This window comes from Podarcis filfolensis (genome assembly GCF_964270895.1).
Source record: "Podarcis filfolensis genome assembly, chromosome: 6".
Lineage (NCBI taxonomy): Eukaryota > Metazoa > Chordata > Lepidosauria > Squamata > Lacertidae > Podarcis > Podarcis filfolensis.
The window spans coordinates 27,653,779-27,669,218 of record NC_139609.1 but is presented as its reverse complement, the minus strand read 5'-3'; the positions used below and the strand labels follow the sequence as shown (position 1 = coordinate 27,669,218).

The window sequence follows — 15,440 nt, the reverse complement described above, 5'->3', positions numbered from 1 at the left end:
CTGAAGTGTAGATTATGGTGAATATCCTTTAAAAATAGCTCAAAAACTTGAGCTTTTTTTTCAATAGAAATTTAGCAACTTTGTCCCTAATCCCCCCAAAAAGCAACCCTGCCTTATATAAATTGATGAGATGTTTTTGAATACATGGTATATACCTTGCTAATAAGTAAGTGAATACTAAGGTAAAGGTGAAGGACCCCTGGACAGTTAAGTCCAGTCAAGGGCAACTATGGGGTTGCAGCGCTCATCTCGCTTTCATCTCGCTGAGGAAGCCAGCGTTTGTCCACAGACAGCTTTCCAGGACATGTGGCCAGCATGACTAAACCACTTCTGGCGCAACGGAACACCGTAATGAGTGCCAGAATGCATTGAAACACAGTTTACCTTCCCGCCGCAGTGGTACCTATTTATCTACTTGCACTGGCATGCTTTCAAACTGCTAGGTTGGCAGGAGCTGGGACAGAGCAACGGGAGCTCACCCCGTCGCGGGGATTTGAACCGCTGACCTTATGATTGGCAAGCCCAAGAGGCTCAGTGGTTTAGACCACAGTGCCACCCGCGTCCCTGTAATACTAACCAGTAACAAAAGGCATGAGCCAAACTGTAGACTGGTCCACGGGCATCACCCTACAAAGTGCATTTTTAGAGTAAAGAGCCATCCCCAGTGGGACCCCGACTGAAATTACTTAAGTGTGTGCGGGGTTTTCCTCCTCTGATTGCTTGAACCCTTATGTTTGTTCAGCTTGCATTGTTTGCGCATGGCTTCATTAATTGGGTGCTGCACTCTGAGGCAATGGTATTCTTCTCTTTTTATCTTCCCTCCTCTGCTTTTTGCAGGTATAATAGCTGTTGTTTCTCCACTGCACTGTACTCCAGTTCAGCAAGCCACTCAAAGTAGCTTGTTGCCAATGGCAGTCAACCCATCCATTATCCAGTCTCCCCACATGCACTCAAAGGTGAATATCGTTGACAAAATCGTTTTAAAAATTGCATTTAACTTTTAAAAAACGCCTAATAATTTGATACGTCTGGTGGTTCGCCTTCACAGAACGTTATTAAAAAAGAATATTTTTTTGACCCTTGTTGACATAGTTGGCAATATATTGGATCTGAAGGCTCCCTTTCTTCAACAGAAGGAGCTTCTTCTGGAGGGAGAAGGGGACTTTTGGACCCAGTCCCAAGGGGCCCAATTCCACCCGGTATTCAATATACAGTTATACCTTGGATCCCAAATGCCTTGCGACTCAAACGTTTTGGCTCTCGAATGCCCCAAACCCAGAAGTGAGTGTTCCGGTTTGCGAACATTCTTTGGAACCCGAACATCCAACAGGGCTTCCATGGCTTCTGATTGGCTGCAGAAGCTTCCTGTTTCCTGCATCCAATCGGAAGCTGTGCCTTGGTTTCAGAATGTTTTGGAAGTCAAACAGATTTCCAGAACTGATTCCGTTCAACTGTATACAGTTGTTAAATTTGGAATAGCTAAGGGAACGTATTGGGATCTAATAAATTCGGATGATTTGTTTTTTGTTTTTGTTTAGAGAATATGAGCTCTCCCAAACAGATTTTTGGGTGAAGAAGCCACTGAAAAGTAAATACCTGTTTTTTGCAGAAATAGCTTTATGGAGAACCTTGTAGCCGCTTCAGCCTTTTTGACCTTTTTCCTCCACAAAGGTGGCTGTTTCTCCAGTACTGAAGGGAAAATGTACATTGTGTGAGAAGCAGGGGGAACTACAAAATGGCGCATGCTGCCCTCCATCTCCAAGAGAACAAAATCCCCGTGGGATGAGGGAGATGGATGACTGACACCTCTCACAGAATATTTCTCTAAAAGACCTTGAATCTTCCTGCAGGTATCTTGTTCTTCCTCTTCGAATAGCCTGCCGGGCAGTAGCAAAGAAAACGGGAAGACATCACTGAATCAGGCGCAGACATCTGCTGTCCATACGCAAGCCTCTTTGGGAACTGTTGGCTCAAAACCGATTAATCAGGAACAAAGTATGTATTCTGGTCAAGCAAATACAAACGTGACTGGGATGTAGACTTCAGAATAAATGTTTGTGGGTGTTCCCAGTCCACATAAAGTGGTACAAAGGGGTACAGTGGTACCTCGGGTTACATACACTTCAGGTTACCTACACTTCAAGTTACAGACTCTGCTAACCCAGAAATATTACCTCGGGTTAAGAACATTGCTTCAGGATGAGAACAGAAATCTTGCTCCGGCGGCGCGGCGGCAGCAGGAGGCCCCATTAGCTAAAGTTGTGCTTCAGGTTAAGAACAGTTTCAGCTTAAGAACAGACCTCCAGAACAAATTAAGTACTTAACCCGAGGTACCACTGTACTCTGTTTTGTTGGTTTATCTAAATGCTGCACCACACAGGCAATTGGATAAACAGATGGCCTTGTGGGACTCGCATATGTCAGGGGACTATTTAAAGGGCGACGCAGGCTGTCATCCAGATCTACTTGAAACAGTTTTGCCGCTGTTTCAGTGAGATGTGGATTATGCAAAGAGGCCAACTGCATGAAAATATGTCCTAAAAGCAAGTGATCACCGTGTGGATTTAATCTGATTGCTATTTAATCCGATTGCTAATATTAACTAATCTTTCAGTTTCCAAAGTATTAAGAAACTCTGGGTGATGCAATGCAATGAAGTGTGTTGCGGGTAACTTCTGTAACGTAAAATTCAGCGGAGGGGAAATTCTGTGGATTTCATTGTGAAATATTCAGGCTTCGCGATATACACACCATTCTAATGTTGTCTGAAGCGTTCCATGGATATTGCCATGGAACAACATCATTCAGTTGTTCATGTTGGTTGTGTGTAAAAAGATGCAATGGGTAACCAGGACTTATCTGTTCAATACTCTGTAATGACTTATTTTGAGAACAGGAAGTTCTGCTTGAGGAATTGCACAAGAATTAACAACAAAAGCAACAGCTTCCTTTAGGGCTCATCCACACCAGCTTTTCCCGCCAGTAAGAACCAATGTTTACCACTGAATCGGAACAAACACCAATTGGTTTTTTCTGCAGATTGACATTTGCTCTGGTTCTGTGCTAGAGAGTGAGTTTTCCCGGGGAAAGCTGTGGGGCAAATGGAAGGCCTCTTGAACTCATGCCTAGAAAGCACATGACAAGTGGGAAACCTTTCTGCTCTGTGTTTTCTAGGCACAGGAGAAGCAGAAGGTCAAAGAAGCCCTTTGTTCCTCAAATACTTCACTCCAGCAAGAAGCTCCAATTTTTGTCTTGGGATTTCTCTCTAGACGAAATTCAGTGGCATCCTAAAGGATATGCAACATATTGTTAGTCCTTATCAAATCATCCTTTACTTCTCCTGAAATTTAAATGGAAGTATTTAATTCCCGTTCTGAATAGATTACTAACGGCATGTATCTATACTATTCCCAGAGCCATGTTAGTCTCCCACAGCAAAAACAGCAGCATCTTGTGGCACCTTAAGGTAAAGGTAAAGGGACCCCTGGCCGTTAGATCCAGTCGTGACCGACTCTGGGGTTGAGGTGCTCATCTCGCTTTACTGGCCGAGGGAGCCGGCGTACAGCTTCCCAGTCATGGGGCCAGCATGACTAAGCCACTTCTGGTGAACCAAAGTAGCGCATGGAAACGCCGTTTACCTTCCCACTAGAGTGGTACCTATTTATCTACTTGCACTTTGACATGCTTTCGAACTGCTAGATTGGCAGGAGCAAGGACCGAGCAACAGGAGCTCACCCCATCACAGGGATTCAAACCGCCGACCTTCTGATCGGCAAGTCCTAGGCTCTGTGGTTTAACCCACAGCGCCACCCGCGTCCCTTGTGGCACCTTAAAGAATAACAAACTGATTATGGCATTAAGTCTTTGTGGACTATATAGTCCACTTGATCTATAATGATCTTAAGATTACTGGTATGCTTTGAATTAAAGAACAATTAACATTCCAAGTTTTCAAAAAGGGCTGTTGTAACAGTGAAAACTTGCTGTTTGGAATACCTACGAGCAGAATGTGCCGGTATCTCTTCTCAGGTCACACATATCTAGAGTCATTTCCAGACAACTTGCTTGTCGAACTTCCATTCTGGTCCGTTTGTGGGAAGGTTAGATGACCTTGCATCAAGCGCTTGTTAACCCCATGCTAACCGGTACATTTCCCCGTCTCCTTCCTTCTCATAAAAACCTCTTATTTGGGGGAGAAGCTGGTTTGTTGTGCCAGAGTGCCAAATAAACTCCGAGTGGTGCAACCTGAATCTTTACACTTCCAATTAACTTGAATGGATATGTGAAATTTGACAAATTTATATCCCGGAGCCGTTTCCTGCAACGAAGTGTGCTCTTCAGGCAACGAGATTAAACATCTACGTCTGTGCGAGTATCTTGTAAATTTTAACTTGAACGTCAGTTTCATGTTCACTATTTCTGCTTTCTGTGTGATTGTGTTTACATTTCCTTCCCTTTCTTTTCTTCTTCTTCTTGTCATCTAATCAGCAATTGTATGTGATTGCTGAATAAATAGAGGAAAAATAATTTTTACACCAGATATTTTTTCCTTTTTTAAAATAAGTTAGGTAAAGGTAAAGGTACCCCTGCCCGTACGGGCCAGTCTTGCCAGACTCTAGGGTTGTGCGCTCATCTCACTCTATAGGCCGGGAGCCAGCGCTGTCCGCAGACACTTCCAGGTCACAAGCTGCATCTGGCGAGCCAGCGCAGCACACAGAACGCCGTTTACCTTCCCGCTGGTAAGCGGTCCCTATTTATCTACTTGCACCCGGGGGTGCTTTCGAACTGCTAGGTTGGCAGGCGCTGGGACCAAACGACGGGAGCGCACCCCGCCGCGGGGATTCGAACCGTCAACCATACGATCGGCAAATCCTAGGCGCTAATGTGATTGCTGAATAAATAGAGGAAAATTAATTTTTACACCAGGCATTTTTTCCTTTTTTAAAATAAGTTACCGTAATTTTTATATAGTCTTACTCAAGGTGGTTCAAATAGTCTGCTCCTGCTGCTCCTGCCATGTTAGATCCAAAGTAATCTCAAGGACCTCTGCTTTGGAAGCTAGATGCTGCATTTCAGTTCAAGAGAGATGATGGGGCTGTGTCATCTTGGGGTGCTGTTGGCCATGCTCTCTCATCATGCTTGATGCTTGCAATCCACATGGGGATTTGTACATGAAATATACTTAGAGTCGAGAGTAGATTTCATGGTCTTTATTCAGCTCATAGTGGTGAGGAGGAATGGAAGTTCCTCCGGAATGTCTGCTTTATATACATTATTTACACAATGGGCCCCACGTGATTGGCTAATTCCGGGATTCTCCTGTAGGCCAATCAGGTTGCAGATTCCCTTTCACCTGGAGCTGGATTGGGTGGCTCCTGTGGACCAATCAAACTGCTGCATTCTGATTCCTATTGTTCTAGGACCAATCAGACTGCTGCCTTTTGGATCCTATTCAACTCACTACATAACAGTACAGATACAGGATCTGCTCTCTTAGGTTCAATGCAGGTCAGAATCAATGAAAGCAGAATCTTGTATGGCTGGTGGGGTGTTTTTTAAAAATACTTTACTTCCCTGGTTTAGTGCCGTATCCTAGGGGAAGCTGTTCTCTGGAAAAAGCGAAATCACAGTACAGCCTGACATCACTGACGCATAAAACTTGCAAACTTTTGCACAATGAGAGGTGCAAGTGTGACTAAGTTGGGCATCTTTTTGTGCCGTGTACCTTATTCACAGCTTCCTCCTCACAGGCAGCATTTTGCAGGAGACTCAAGAGGAACAGAGGGAAACATAATGTGATTCATCTCACCCTGTTTTATAGCGATTTAAATTATAGCAATTATTTATAGTCTTAAATAAATGCTTTAAATGATTAATCATGGTGAGATTTTTATTTGCTCTCAAGTTATGTATGCCCTCTGTATTTGATGGTTTGTTTCCAAGCTAATGCCGCCTCCCTAAATCTGCTCTGGGATTTTATGTAGTGACTTAACTCGCCTTTGATAGAGCCCTCTCTTCCCCAACATTTTTCACATTTTAAATCTTAAAACAAAAGCTTCCAGCGGCGCTCAAAAGCCTATCTACCAATCATCTTGCTCTCCATAAAATAATTTCTTCAACATATCCAACACCATTGAGGTAAAGTGTACTAGAAATGAAGCGGAATTGAATCTGTTAGGGCTGATCCACAGTTACCTTTCCCCTTGCTGTTTCCAGGCACAGGCCTGCGCTTAAATACTCTGTGTCCAAGCGTCGTCGTTGTTTTTGCCCCAGAGCAGATGTAAATTAGGGTTTTCCTCTGATTGCCATTGGCTTTGATTGAGCTTTAAAGAGCTGGTTTTTGCAAGGTTTTTGTGTCAGTGTCACGTCAGCAGATCCTTCATTTATATAGTTAGTTATTTGCATTGGCATTACGAGAGATTGGAGGATTCAGAGCTTGGCTGGTTGCAATTTGGCTGTTTGCGGAGTGGTTTGTTTGTATGCATGAGGGAGGTGTTGTTGGGTCAGATTAGCCATATTGATTTGTATGCTGTTGCGGGGGGGGGCAGGAATAGGTCAGTACTTTTCCTTGTTTGTTTGTTTGTTTGTTTTATAACACACACACAACCACACACAAAAAGAGTCTTTAATAAAAACATAATTTAAAATAATTAAAGAGCCAACTTTTTGAGGGAAAAGCTCCAAGGCAAAGAAACACACAACAACAACAACAACAACAACAACAACAACAACAACAACAACACGCTCGGACACGGACCCTTTAAGTGTGGACCATGCCTGGAAAGGCTGGAGGAAATGTACGTGTGGATAAGCCCTTAGTGAATTATACTACTGGCAATATTTGTTCTCATCGCCCAGTTCAGTTCTTGGCCATTTGAAGCTCCCTTTTACCTATGGGAGCAAGTAATTCGCATCCATCAACATAACACAGAATTTAGTTTATGGCATACGTTGAGAGAAGTATTCTTTTCCTGATGCCTCTTGATTTCTACCAATGTGAAACCCGCCTATGGCTACAGCACTGCACCAACAGGTCACCAGGAGGCAGGCAGAAACTATGCGCAAATGGTTCTAACAACCATCGTGTATTGCAGTGGTTGGCTATGGGGAGAGAATAGGGCCACGTAATGTTTTGCTTACAGTCCTGTAGTAACTCCAGTCCTGAACTACACCTTAATTCAGAGGTTTTCAACCTTTTTGGGTCCATGGCTCCCTTGACCAGCTCCATTCTGTCTGCGGCACCCCTGTGGGGCTCAGCAGCCCAGTTATGTCACCCCTTGCCTGCTGAGCTGGCAGCCCCCAGTGGCGTAGCGTGGGGGGTGCAGGGGGGCCGGCCACACCGGGCGCAACATCTGGGGGTTAGGGTTAGGGGGCGCAAATCCACGGGTTAGGGGGCGCAAATTACTTGCCTTGCCCCGGGTGCTGACAACCCACGCTACGCCACTGGCAGCCCCTCACCCCTTTTCGAACACCATCCCTTGTGAAGTGTTGCTCTCCTCTCCCCTCTCACTGGGAGTCCTCCGGGCAGCGCCAGAAACACTATTCGCTTGAGGAGCTTGTAGCTAAGGCTGTTGCAACAAACAGCCTTTGGGAGGCAGAGATCTGAGAGGGCGTCAGAGGAGAGAGGGAAGGAAAGAGGGACAGAGGCCAGTGTTGCCCACAGCACCCCTGACCATCATTCAAGGCACTCAAAGCACACTGGTTGAAAACCCTCTGCCTTAATTTATCAAATGGTTGCTCTGAAAACTTTGAGGAATAGGGAGGAATATAACTTTCTGAGGATGTTTGTGACACGTGAGCGTGCAGCTTCTTTTACTGAGGACTTTCCATTGGCAGCATAGAGACTCTTGCGTGCGTATAATCGGTCGGAAGTGAATTGTGAGCTTTATGGCATCCGTAGGTTTTGGGGCTGACCTATTTGTTTGGAGAAAGTGGAAGCGGGCTGCCTGGGGAGTTTTATTCGAAATGCAAGGTTACTTAGTAACAGGCTCTTCTCCCCTGGGGAACCTGAGAAAGCACTTCGCAGGAGGCAGAATGGTCCCTGTTAGGATGGGAGGGAGGAAGGAAACGAGTAACGGGGAATGGGTATCTTCTACACACACTCAAGCAAGCATCCGAAAATAGACAGCTGCAGCCGCACGGGGAGTTCTTGCCCTTCTGCTTGCTTGGAAATCGCGCAAAGTAAACAAGGGACAAATAAAACCCTTTCAAGGCTGAGGAGTGGAAACATAGCCTGTGATTCAAATGGATAGAAGCTAAGTTAGAAGCCCTCTGCTTTATTTTCTCCTCTGATAGCAAGAGATTTGGTGGAGGTGTTCTCCGCCCCCTTGAAACTCGCTGCCTTGTCACTCACGGCTTCTGTTTACATTCCAGAATTGAAGACGGGTTTTCCAGATGGTCCATGTGGGCAACATATGACTGATTCTGCACATGCCGCTGTTGCAGCCAGCTGCTCCGATAACAGCGAGGGTAAAAAAAGGAGAGATGCTAAACCTCAGATTCCTCTAGCAAAGGTAATAATTTGCTGCCTTGTAAGAAAACAGCGAAAAGCAGAGGCCGATTTGTGTTGCCAACGAAAGTCGGCCTATGTAGATAGCTGGGGGGTGAGAACCTTTGTCATCAGGCTTTGAATGGGCTTCTAGTGACTATCCCATAAAAGCGCCTACCCCAAAGGGAGCTAGCCAGTGTGCATGCCAGCAATCTTGAGTGCGTGGCTGACCCAGTCACACCACCCGGTGCCCCCTGCTCATAGTTGACAAAGCAATTTGATCTGCTTTTTGATATGTCCAAGAGGACATCTAATAAACAAGTCCCTTAGAATGGATTTGTGTTAGCAATTTTGCCTCCCTCCCCCAAAAAGAAAACCCACTGACTAAATATTCAACCCGAGATGGGCATTTAGCTGATCAGCAGGATATGGCAAAGGGATCCTGCGATTAGTGGATTCCACAGCCACCATTCATTGGACAGCTGTCAAAATATATCTTGTCCAAAGTGTTACATAATTTTCATGTGATCTGCAGAGAATTTTTGCCTCCCCGGTCAAAAACAGCTTTTGCGTGAGTTGAAGGTTGCTTTGACACTAGGGATTTTGACCCCGCTGAGACATTGCTTTGACACAATCGGCTGGGAATGGAACGGAATTAAAATAGTGGTTCTAAGTGACATTTCATATAGTCCCATTATCCAGCACAATCAAGCCCCTTTGCTTGGAAGCAAATCCCATTCATCAAAGGTCCCCTGCAACTGTAATTAGAAGCTTTCTGTGATAATAGCAATATAGGCATCTAATTGCTTCCCATTCAATATTCCATAAGGGATGAATCTCCACTTTGTTAATTTTTGCTCACGGGGGAGAGTGGTGCAGTGAGTTAGCTCCATTTGTCATTCTAGTACACCATTCCCCATTTGGCCTCCATGAATTTGAGTGATAATTTCTGCAGTCAATTGTTTTTTTCCTGCTTGTTTAGGCTTCACATGCAGTTCACAATCTTGATCATCTGGAGTAGGGCTGGGCAACATGTAATAATAATAATAATAATAATAATAATAATTTATTATTTATAGCCCGCCCATCTGGCTGAGTTTCCCCAGCCACTCTGGGTGGCTCCCAATCAAGTGTTAAAAACAGTACAGCGTTAAATATTAAAAACTTCCCTGAACAGGGCTGCCTTCAGATGTCTTTTAAAGATAGGATAGCTGCTTATTTCCTTCACATCTGAAGGGAGGGTGTTCCACAGGGTGAGCGCCACTACCGAAAAGGCCCTCTGTCAGGGCCTCCAGATTTTCCTATCGGCTCTGTCCATTCAGCACGTTGTCTGGGGCTTGTAGGAGTTGCAGTCCAGAAACATCTGCATGGCCTCATGTTCCCCAGCCATGTTGTAGGGGCCTAAATTGTTCAGGGAGCTTGCACAAGTCCAGCAGGTTTCCCACTATATAAGTTTGTCTCCAAGTGACAAGTTAGCATGTCGGTTCCTGCTCTCTCTCACACGTGTTTTTAATTGCCCGGTAGGTTATAACACCTGAATGGGGCTACAGTTCTGTCCTAAACCAAGTGCTGATGAGTTTCTTAAGGTATCATGATTGCAACCACCACCACCACAAAATCCTCTCTGCCTGCTATTTTGCTTTTGCGGTCCTGCCCGAGGTGGAAAACTCTGAACTTGCTTTTGTTTAGAGCTGAGAAATGCTCTTCTGTTTAATTTCAGGACATCAAAGTCAAGCATGCGGATTCCTGGACAAGTTTAGGTAAAATGATCCCTGCGCCGGCCCCAATCAAATCCTCCAATGAAAGCTTCAGGCAGTTCCAAAAAGCAGCGCTAGAAAAAGAAGAAAGTGAGTGGGCAAAGGACCGCAAAAGGCAATTGGAGCAAGCTGAGAGGAAACTGAGAAGCCTCCCTCAGGAAAAAGAGAGGTTTGTAATTCTATATAATTAAATTGAAAGGCTGTATTTCACATGTCCATTTAACTACGCTCATACTGAGTGGTTTCCAACTGGGCTGTTTTGTGGCAATGTGGAACTGATTCCTATTTGAGGGGAAATAATTAGAGGCGATAGCTAGTCACCATGTTGGTAAAATAGCAGCACGGTCTATTGAGTATTATTTTCAAGGTTACTCTGATGTTTGCATATGCCCATGTTTATACTTCATCGATGTGAACTGACTGTTGGCAGAGATGAGTATTTGAGCTTGTTAGTAACTCTGTAGCTGCCGCTCTGCTAGCAAGCATAAAGTAAAATTTAAAATTATGACTTTTCCAAAGTGTCCACGGGTATATCCATTTGGAGACATAACTGGGAAAACTAACTACAAGATCAGTGCCGCCCAAACTTTTGGTACAGTACTGACTTTTTCTGGTTTAAAATTAAGTTTTTTAATTAAAATTAAAATTTTAATAAAAATTAAAATTAAGCGCATCTTAATCCACGCTTGTGCACTTTATTGGCCAGCACAAACAAGCCTTTTGTTTTCACATCAACAAAGTCGATGTGTGATCAGAGCTGTAACAGAGGGGCTTTTTTTGGACAAGGGCAGCAGTTCTGAGATTTTTTTTATTGATTTTTTTTTTTTTTTGCATTGTTGTCAGTTAGGGAATCCCAGTGCATCATTATTAATCCATCTCTTGGGATGCCACTGCCCATATTTTTGCAAGTGCTGGATAGCAGGGGTGGGGAATCAGTGCTGCATGGCACCTCTCTGCTTCCATCAGCAGAGTGGTGGGATACATCTAATATGGCAAGTTTTTTGCAGTATACTTCATCCCTTCTTGCAGTACACTCAGTGGTGCAGCAAGCCGATTGGGTGCCTGGGGCGGCGTGCGTGCCCTGCGCCCAGGGGTGGGGTCAGCCACCCGTGGGGTGGGGCGAGCCAGGGCAGGATGCTCTGTGGGGCCTCTGAGGAATCTGCCTGCCTCCTCCCATTCATCCCCCCACAGCTGAGGGGGAGGTGGCGGGCAGACCGTTTGGGGCAGCACGGAACCTGCAGGCACCCAAGCGTGTCTCGGGCGCACTGCAGGCCCCATGGTGAGTGCCACCCGGCATTTTGTCACTGGTGACACCTGGGGTCGACCGCCCCTACCACCCCCTTCCTCCGCCCCTGAGTACACTGTTTAGGAATTGACATGGGAAATCCTTGCAGATTGTTGGTTACGTTTATTCCCTCTTTCGTAACTGGAGTTTATTTATATTCCAGCACGTGTTTTAGAGCAACTTATAAGGTAAAGGAGGGACGCGTGTGGTGCTGTGGGTTAAACCACAGAGCCTGGGCTTGCCGATCAGAAGGTCGGCGGTTCGAATCCCTGTGACGGGGTGAGCTCCTGTTGCTCGGTCCCTGCTCCTGCCAACCTAGCAGTTCGAAAGCACCTCAAAGTGCAAGTAGATAAATAGGTACTGCTCTGGCAGGAAGGTAAACGGCGTTTCCGTGCGCTGCTCTGGTTCGTCAGAAGCGGCTTAGTCATGCTGGCCACATGACCCGGAAGCTGTACGCCGGCTCCCTTGGCCAATAAAGCGAGATGAACGTCGCAACCCCAGAGTCGGCCACGACTTGACCTAATGGTCAGGGGTCCCTTCACCTTTTTTATTCCTTCAAATGTGAGGTCTGCATCTTTGAATCCATAAGCAATGGGTATGTTTTTTTTCCTATATAGAAACAATGGGAAAACAGATTTGAAACCTACTGCAGCAAAAGCGAGCTGTTCCCCTTCGAAAGCAGCGTCCGCAAAAGAGCAGCTATGCTTGACACAAAGTCTTCTTGGAGACCGTAACTTGGCAAGAAAAATGGAACAAGAGCGTAGGTGGAGAGAAGCGGTAAGTAATTGGTGCATAAATCAGCTTTAACAGTGTCGGTCACATAACAAACTGCAACAGCTAAGGATCTGCTCTAATAGCTTATTCCTAACTAAATCAATGGGACTTTATTGGCTTAGACCCATCTGAAGAGCCAGCTTAGCAATGGAGGTTGGGTATCACTGACTGCTTTGACTACATGGCACATTAAAGATTGCCAGGGCTTGCTACCTGTTGAAACCTGAATCCCGAAAAGTTCATACATTATCTCTGTGCACGTTTACTCAAAATTAAATTATGCTGAATTATGTGCGCCTTGCTCCTGGTTGGTGGCGCTGTGGGTTAAACCACAGAGCCTAGGACTTGCTGATCAGAAGGTTGGCGGTTTGAATCCCCACAAAGGAGTGAGCTCCCGTTGCTCGGTCCCTGCTCCTGCCAACCTAGCAGTTTGAAAGCACTTCAAGTGCAAGGAGATAAACAGGTACCGCTCCGGCGGGAAGGTAAACGGCATTTCTGTGCACTGCTCTGGTTCGCCAGAAGCAGCTTAGTCATGTTGGCCACATGACCCAGAAGCTGTCTGTGGACAAACATCGGCTCCCTTGGCCTATAGAGTGAGGTGAGCACGCAACCCCAGAGTCAGTCACGACTGGACTTAATGGTCAGGGGTCCCTTTACCTTTACCTTACTCCTGGTTAAGTACCTACACCATTGCAACATAAATAATCCGCCCCACTCCCATTTAATTGCTTTTTGTTTTTAAATAGATGGTGGGCACCATTGATATGAATTTTCAGAGTGACGTTATGGCAACGTTTGAAGAAACCCTGAAATGAGAGGAAGGAAGGTGGCGTAACTTTGGTTACCGTTCTTTAGAAGTAATGATGGATTGCAGAAAAAAAATACTCCATTCACTGCCGGAATACATTTTTTGGTGATAATTCTATCCAAACACTTGTTAGTCATTTTTGAAGAGCCAGTATATTACTGTAATAAGTTCAGTTTTTATAAAACTTGCTACCATTAAAATTGTAAAGCTTGAAAACTTCTCAGTGTAAAGGCTTGCTGTAATCCTTAGAGGCAGTTTTCAGTGCCTAAGCCTTCGTTTTGAAATACTATTATTTCCGGACTTTTAAACCTGTTTCAAAATGTTTATTTGATGTGCATGGTGCAAAACAAGCCAGGCATTGCTTTCAGGGTTCAAGTTTGGTATTTAAAAGCACCTTGGATGTGTACTGATTTATTTTTTATGGGTATTTAAACTACTTTGTTTAGCTTTGATTTATTTGGCAAATGTATTTAAGTTGAAATGTTATTTGATGTGGCAAGCTTAAATGCCTTTTAGCTCATGTAGTATTGAGGATTTGCATTTTGGACTTCTCCCTACCCATCATTTGAAAAGTAAAACCTAAATAAATCTTCAGTGTCTATTTTCCTTGTAAAAATCTGTAAATATGCAAGTATTTTTTGTTATTCCTAAGTAATAGATTGAATCATTTCCATTTTCTTTTGAATGCACACCTTGCAACTGTTTGTATTAGATGCTCAAATGTCTTTATATTTTACACCTTTCATACGTTAATAAAAAAGTTGTCATAATTGGAGGTTTAGTGGATTTTGTAGTTTCTAACCTATTTTATTGTTCCATTAAAAAACAACAACACTCAACTACCAACCAAACATTATTTGTCAAAGTTCGTATAGAACTACATCCTGTAAGTTAGATTTTTCAGTTACACCTTGGCTGAGGCCATATGTATTGATCAACCATGCTCAGGTTGGTGGTTTGAGCTCACCTAGGACGCGGGTGGCACTGTGAGTTAAACCACAGAGCCTAGGGTTTGCCGATCAGAAGGTCTGCGATTTGAATCCCCCGACGGGGTGAGCTCCTGTTGCTCGGTCCCTGCTCCTGCCAACCTAGCAGTTCGAAAGCACCTCAAAGTGCAAGTAGATAAATAGGTATCGCTCTGGCGGGAAGGTAAACGGCGTTTCCCTGCAGTGCTCTGGTTCGCCAGAAGAGGCTTAGTCATGCTGGCCACATGACCCCGAAGCTGTATGCTGGCTTCCTCAGCCAATAAAGCGAGATGAGCGCCGCAACCCCGGTGTAGTCCTCGACTGGACCTAACGTTCAGGGGTCCCTTTACCTTTACCTAGGAATGGCTGTGGGCAGGATTCCTGAATTGAAGGGGGTTGGATGACCCTTGAAGTCCCTTCCAAATCTTCTATGACTCTACATCAAGGAACCTCTCTAGCTTGGAGTCAGACCAGATGTACACGTCTTATTAAATATGTTCTTGACTATTTGGCTATGAAGTGGGGAATGGGGTACAGTCTACCTCTTAATACCAGATGGTACACATGTTGGAGGAGAGTGAAACCTGACCAGGTGCTCCACCCTCTTCTCATATCATATTTCTCTAGCCCAGCTCATTTCTGGGCAGTATCAGAGCTGGGTAAGGCATGGGTTTTGTTTATCTCTATCCCGGGAGTCTCCAACAATACCAGACACTGCCTTGGGTGCCCAGCAAGTAACCCTACCCCTTCCATTCTTTTTATTTTGACTTCTTATTACAGGTAATTTATTTTTTTGCTTGCTGTTGTGGGGCAGGTGTTTGTTTTTATTTGTTTTGCAAGGCTGTACCCATATTTTCCCTGAGTTGGGAAGGGCTCTGAGCACCACCCGTTTTCCAGTTCTGAATCTGGTATTTTGTGCCACTCAAGCCAGTTTCCTTAGTTTTCTAAATGTACCCCAGAACCCAAACGGGTTGGGGGCCACTGCTCTCAATCGCATGCTTCCTTTTCGTGTTATTCCCCTCACACCTGCTTTTATAGTCCCGTTGGTGAAGACACACAATATGGTTCCTTGAGGCTAAGGCTTGTGATTGAAGGTTAGAGGTGGAAACCTGAAAAGTGCAACCAAACAGTGGCGTAGCGTGGGGGGTGAAGGGGGGGCGGACCGCACCGGGCGCAACATCTGGGGTTAGGGCAAATCAATGGGTTAGGGGGCGCAAATCCACGGGTTAGGGGGCGCAAATCCACGGGTTAGGGGGCGTAAATTACTTGCCTTGCCCCGGGTGCTGACAACCCACGCTACGCCACTGCAACCAAAGCAATCAATTCCCCTATGAGGAAAGGTTAAAACATTTGTGGCTTTCGA

General features: G+C 45.0%; 1 protein-coding gene across 17 annotated transcripts in view; it reads left to right on the top strand.

Moving 5' to 3' along the window:
• Window positions 1–13,879, top strand: part of BRDT (bromodomain testis associated) — a 64,877-nt gene extending 50,998 nt beyond the window's left edge. For all 17 annotated transcript variants that reach the window (XM_083620579.1, XM_083620583.1, XM_083620586.1 and 14 more), the window contains 6 exons: window positions 838–956; window positions 1,851–1,995; window positions 8,374–8,513; window positions 10,209–10,414; window positions 12,148–12,307; window positions 13,051–13,879. In XM_083620579.1, coding sequence (XP_083476705.1) covers window positions 838–956; window positions 1,851–1,995; window positions 8,374–8,513; window positions 10,209–10,414; window positions 12,148–12,307; window positions 13,051–13,119 — 839 coding nt within the window. In that variant the 3' untranslated portion in view covers window positions 13,120–13,879. The remainder of the gene's footprint in view (window positions 1–837; window positions 957–1,850; window positions 1,996–8,373; window positions 8,514–10,208; window positions 10,415–12,147; window positions 12,308–13,050) is intronic.
• Window positions 13,880–15,440: the final 1,561 nt, after the last annotated feature.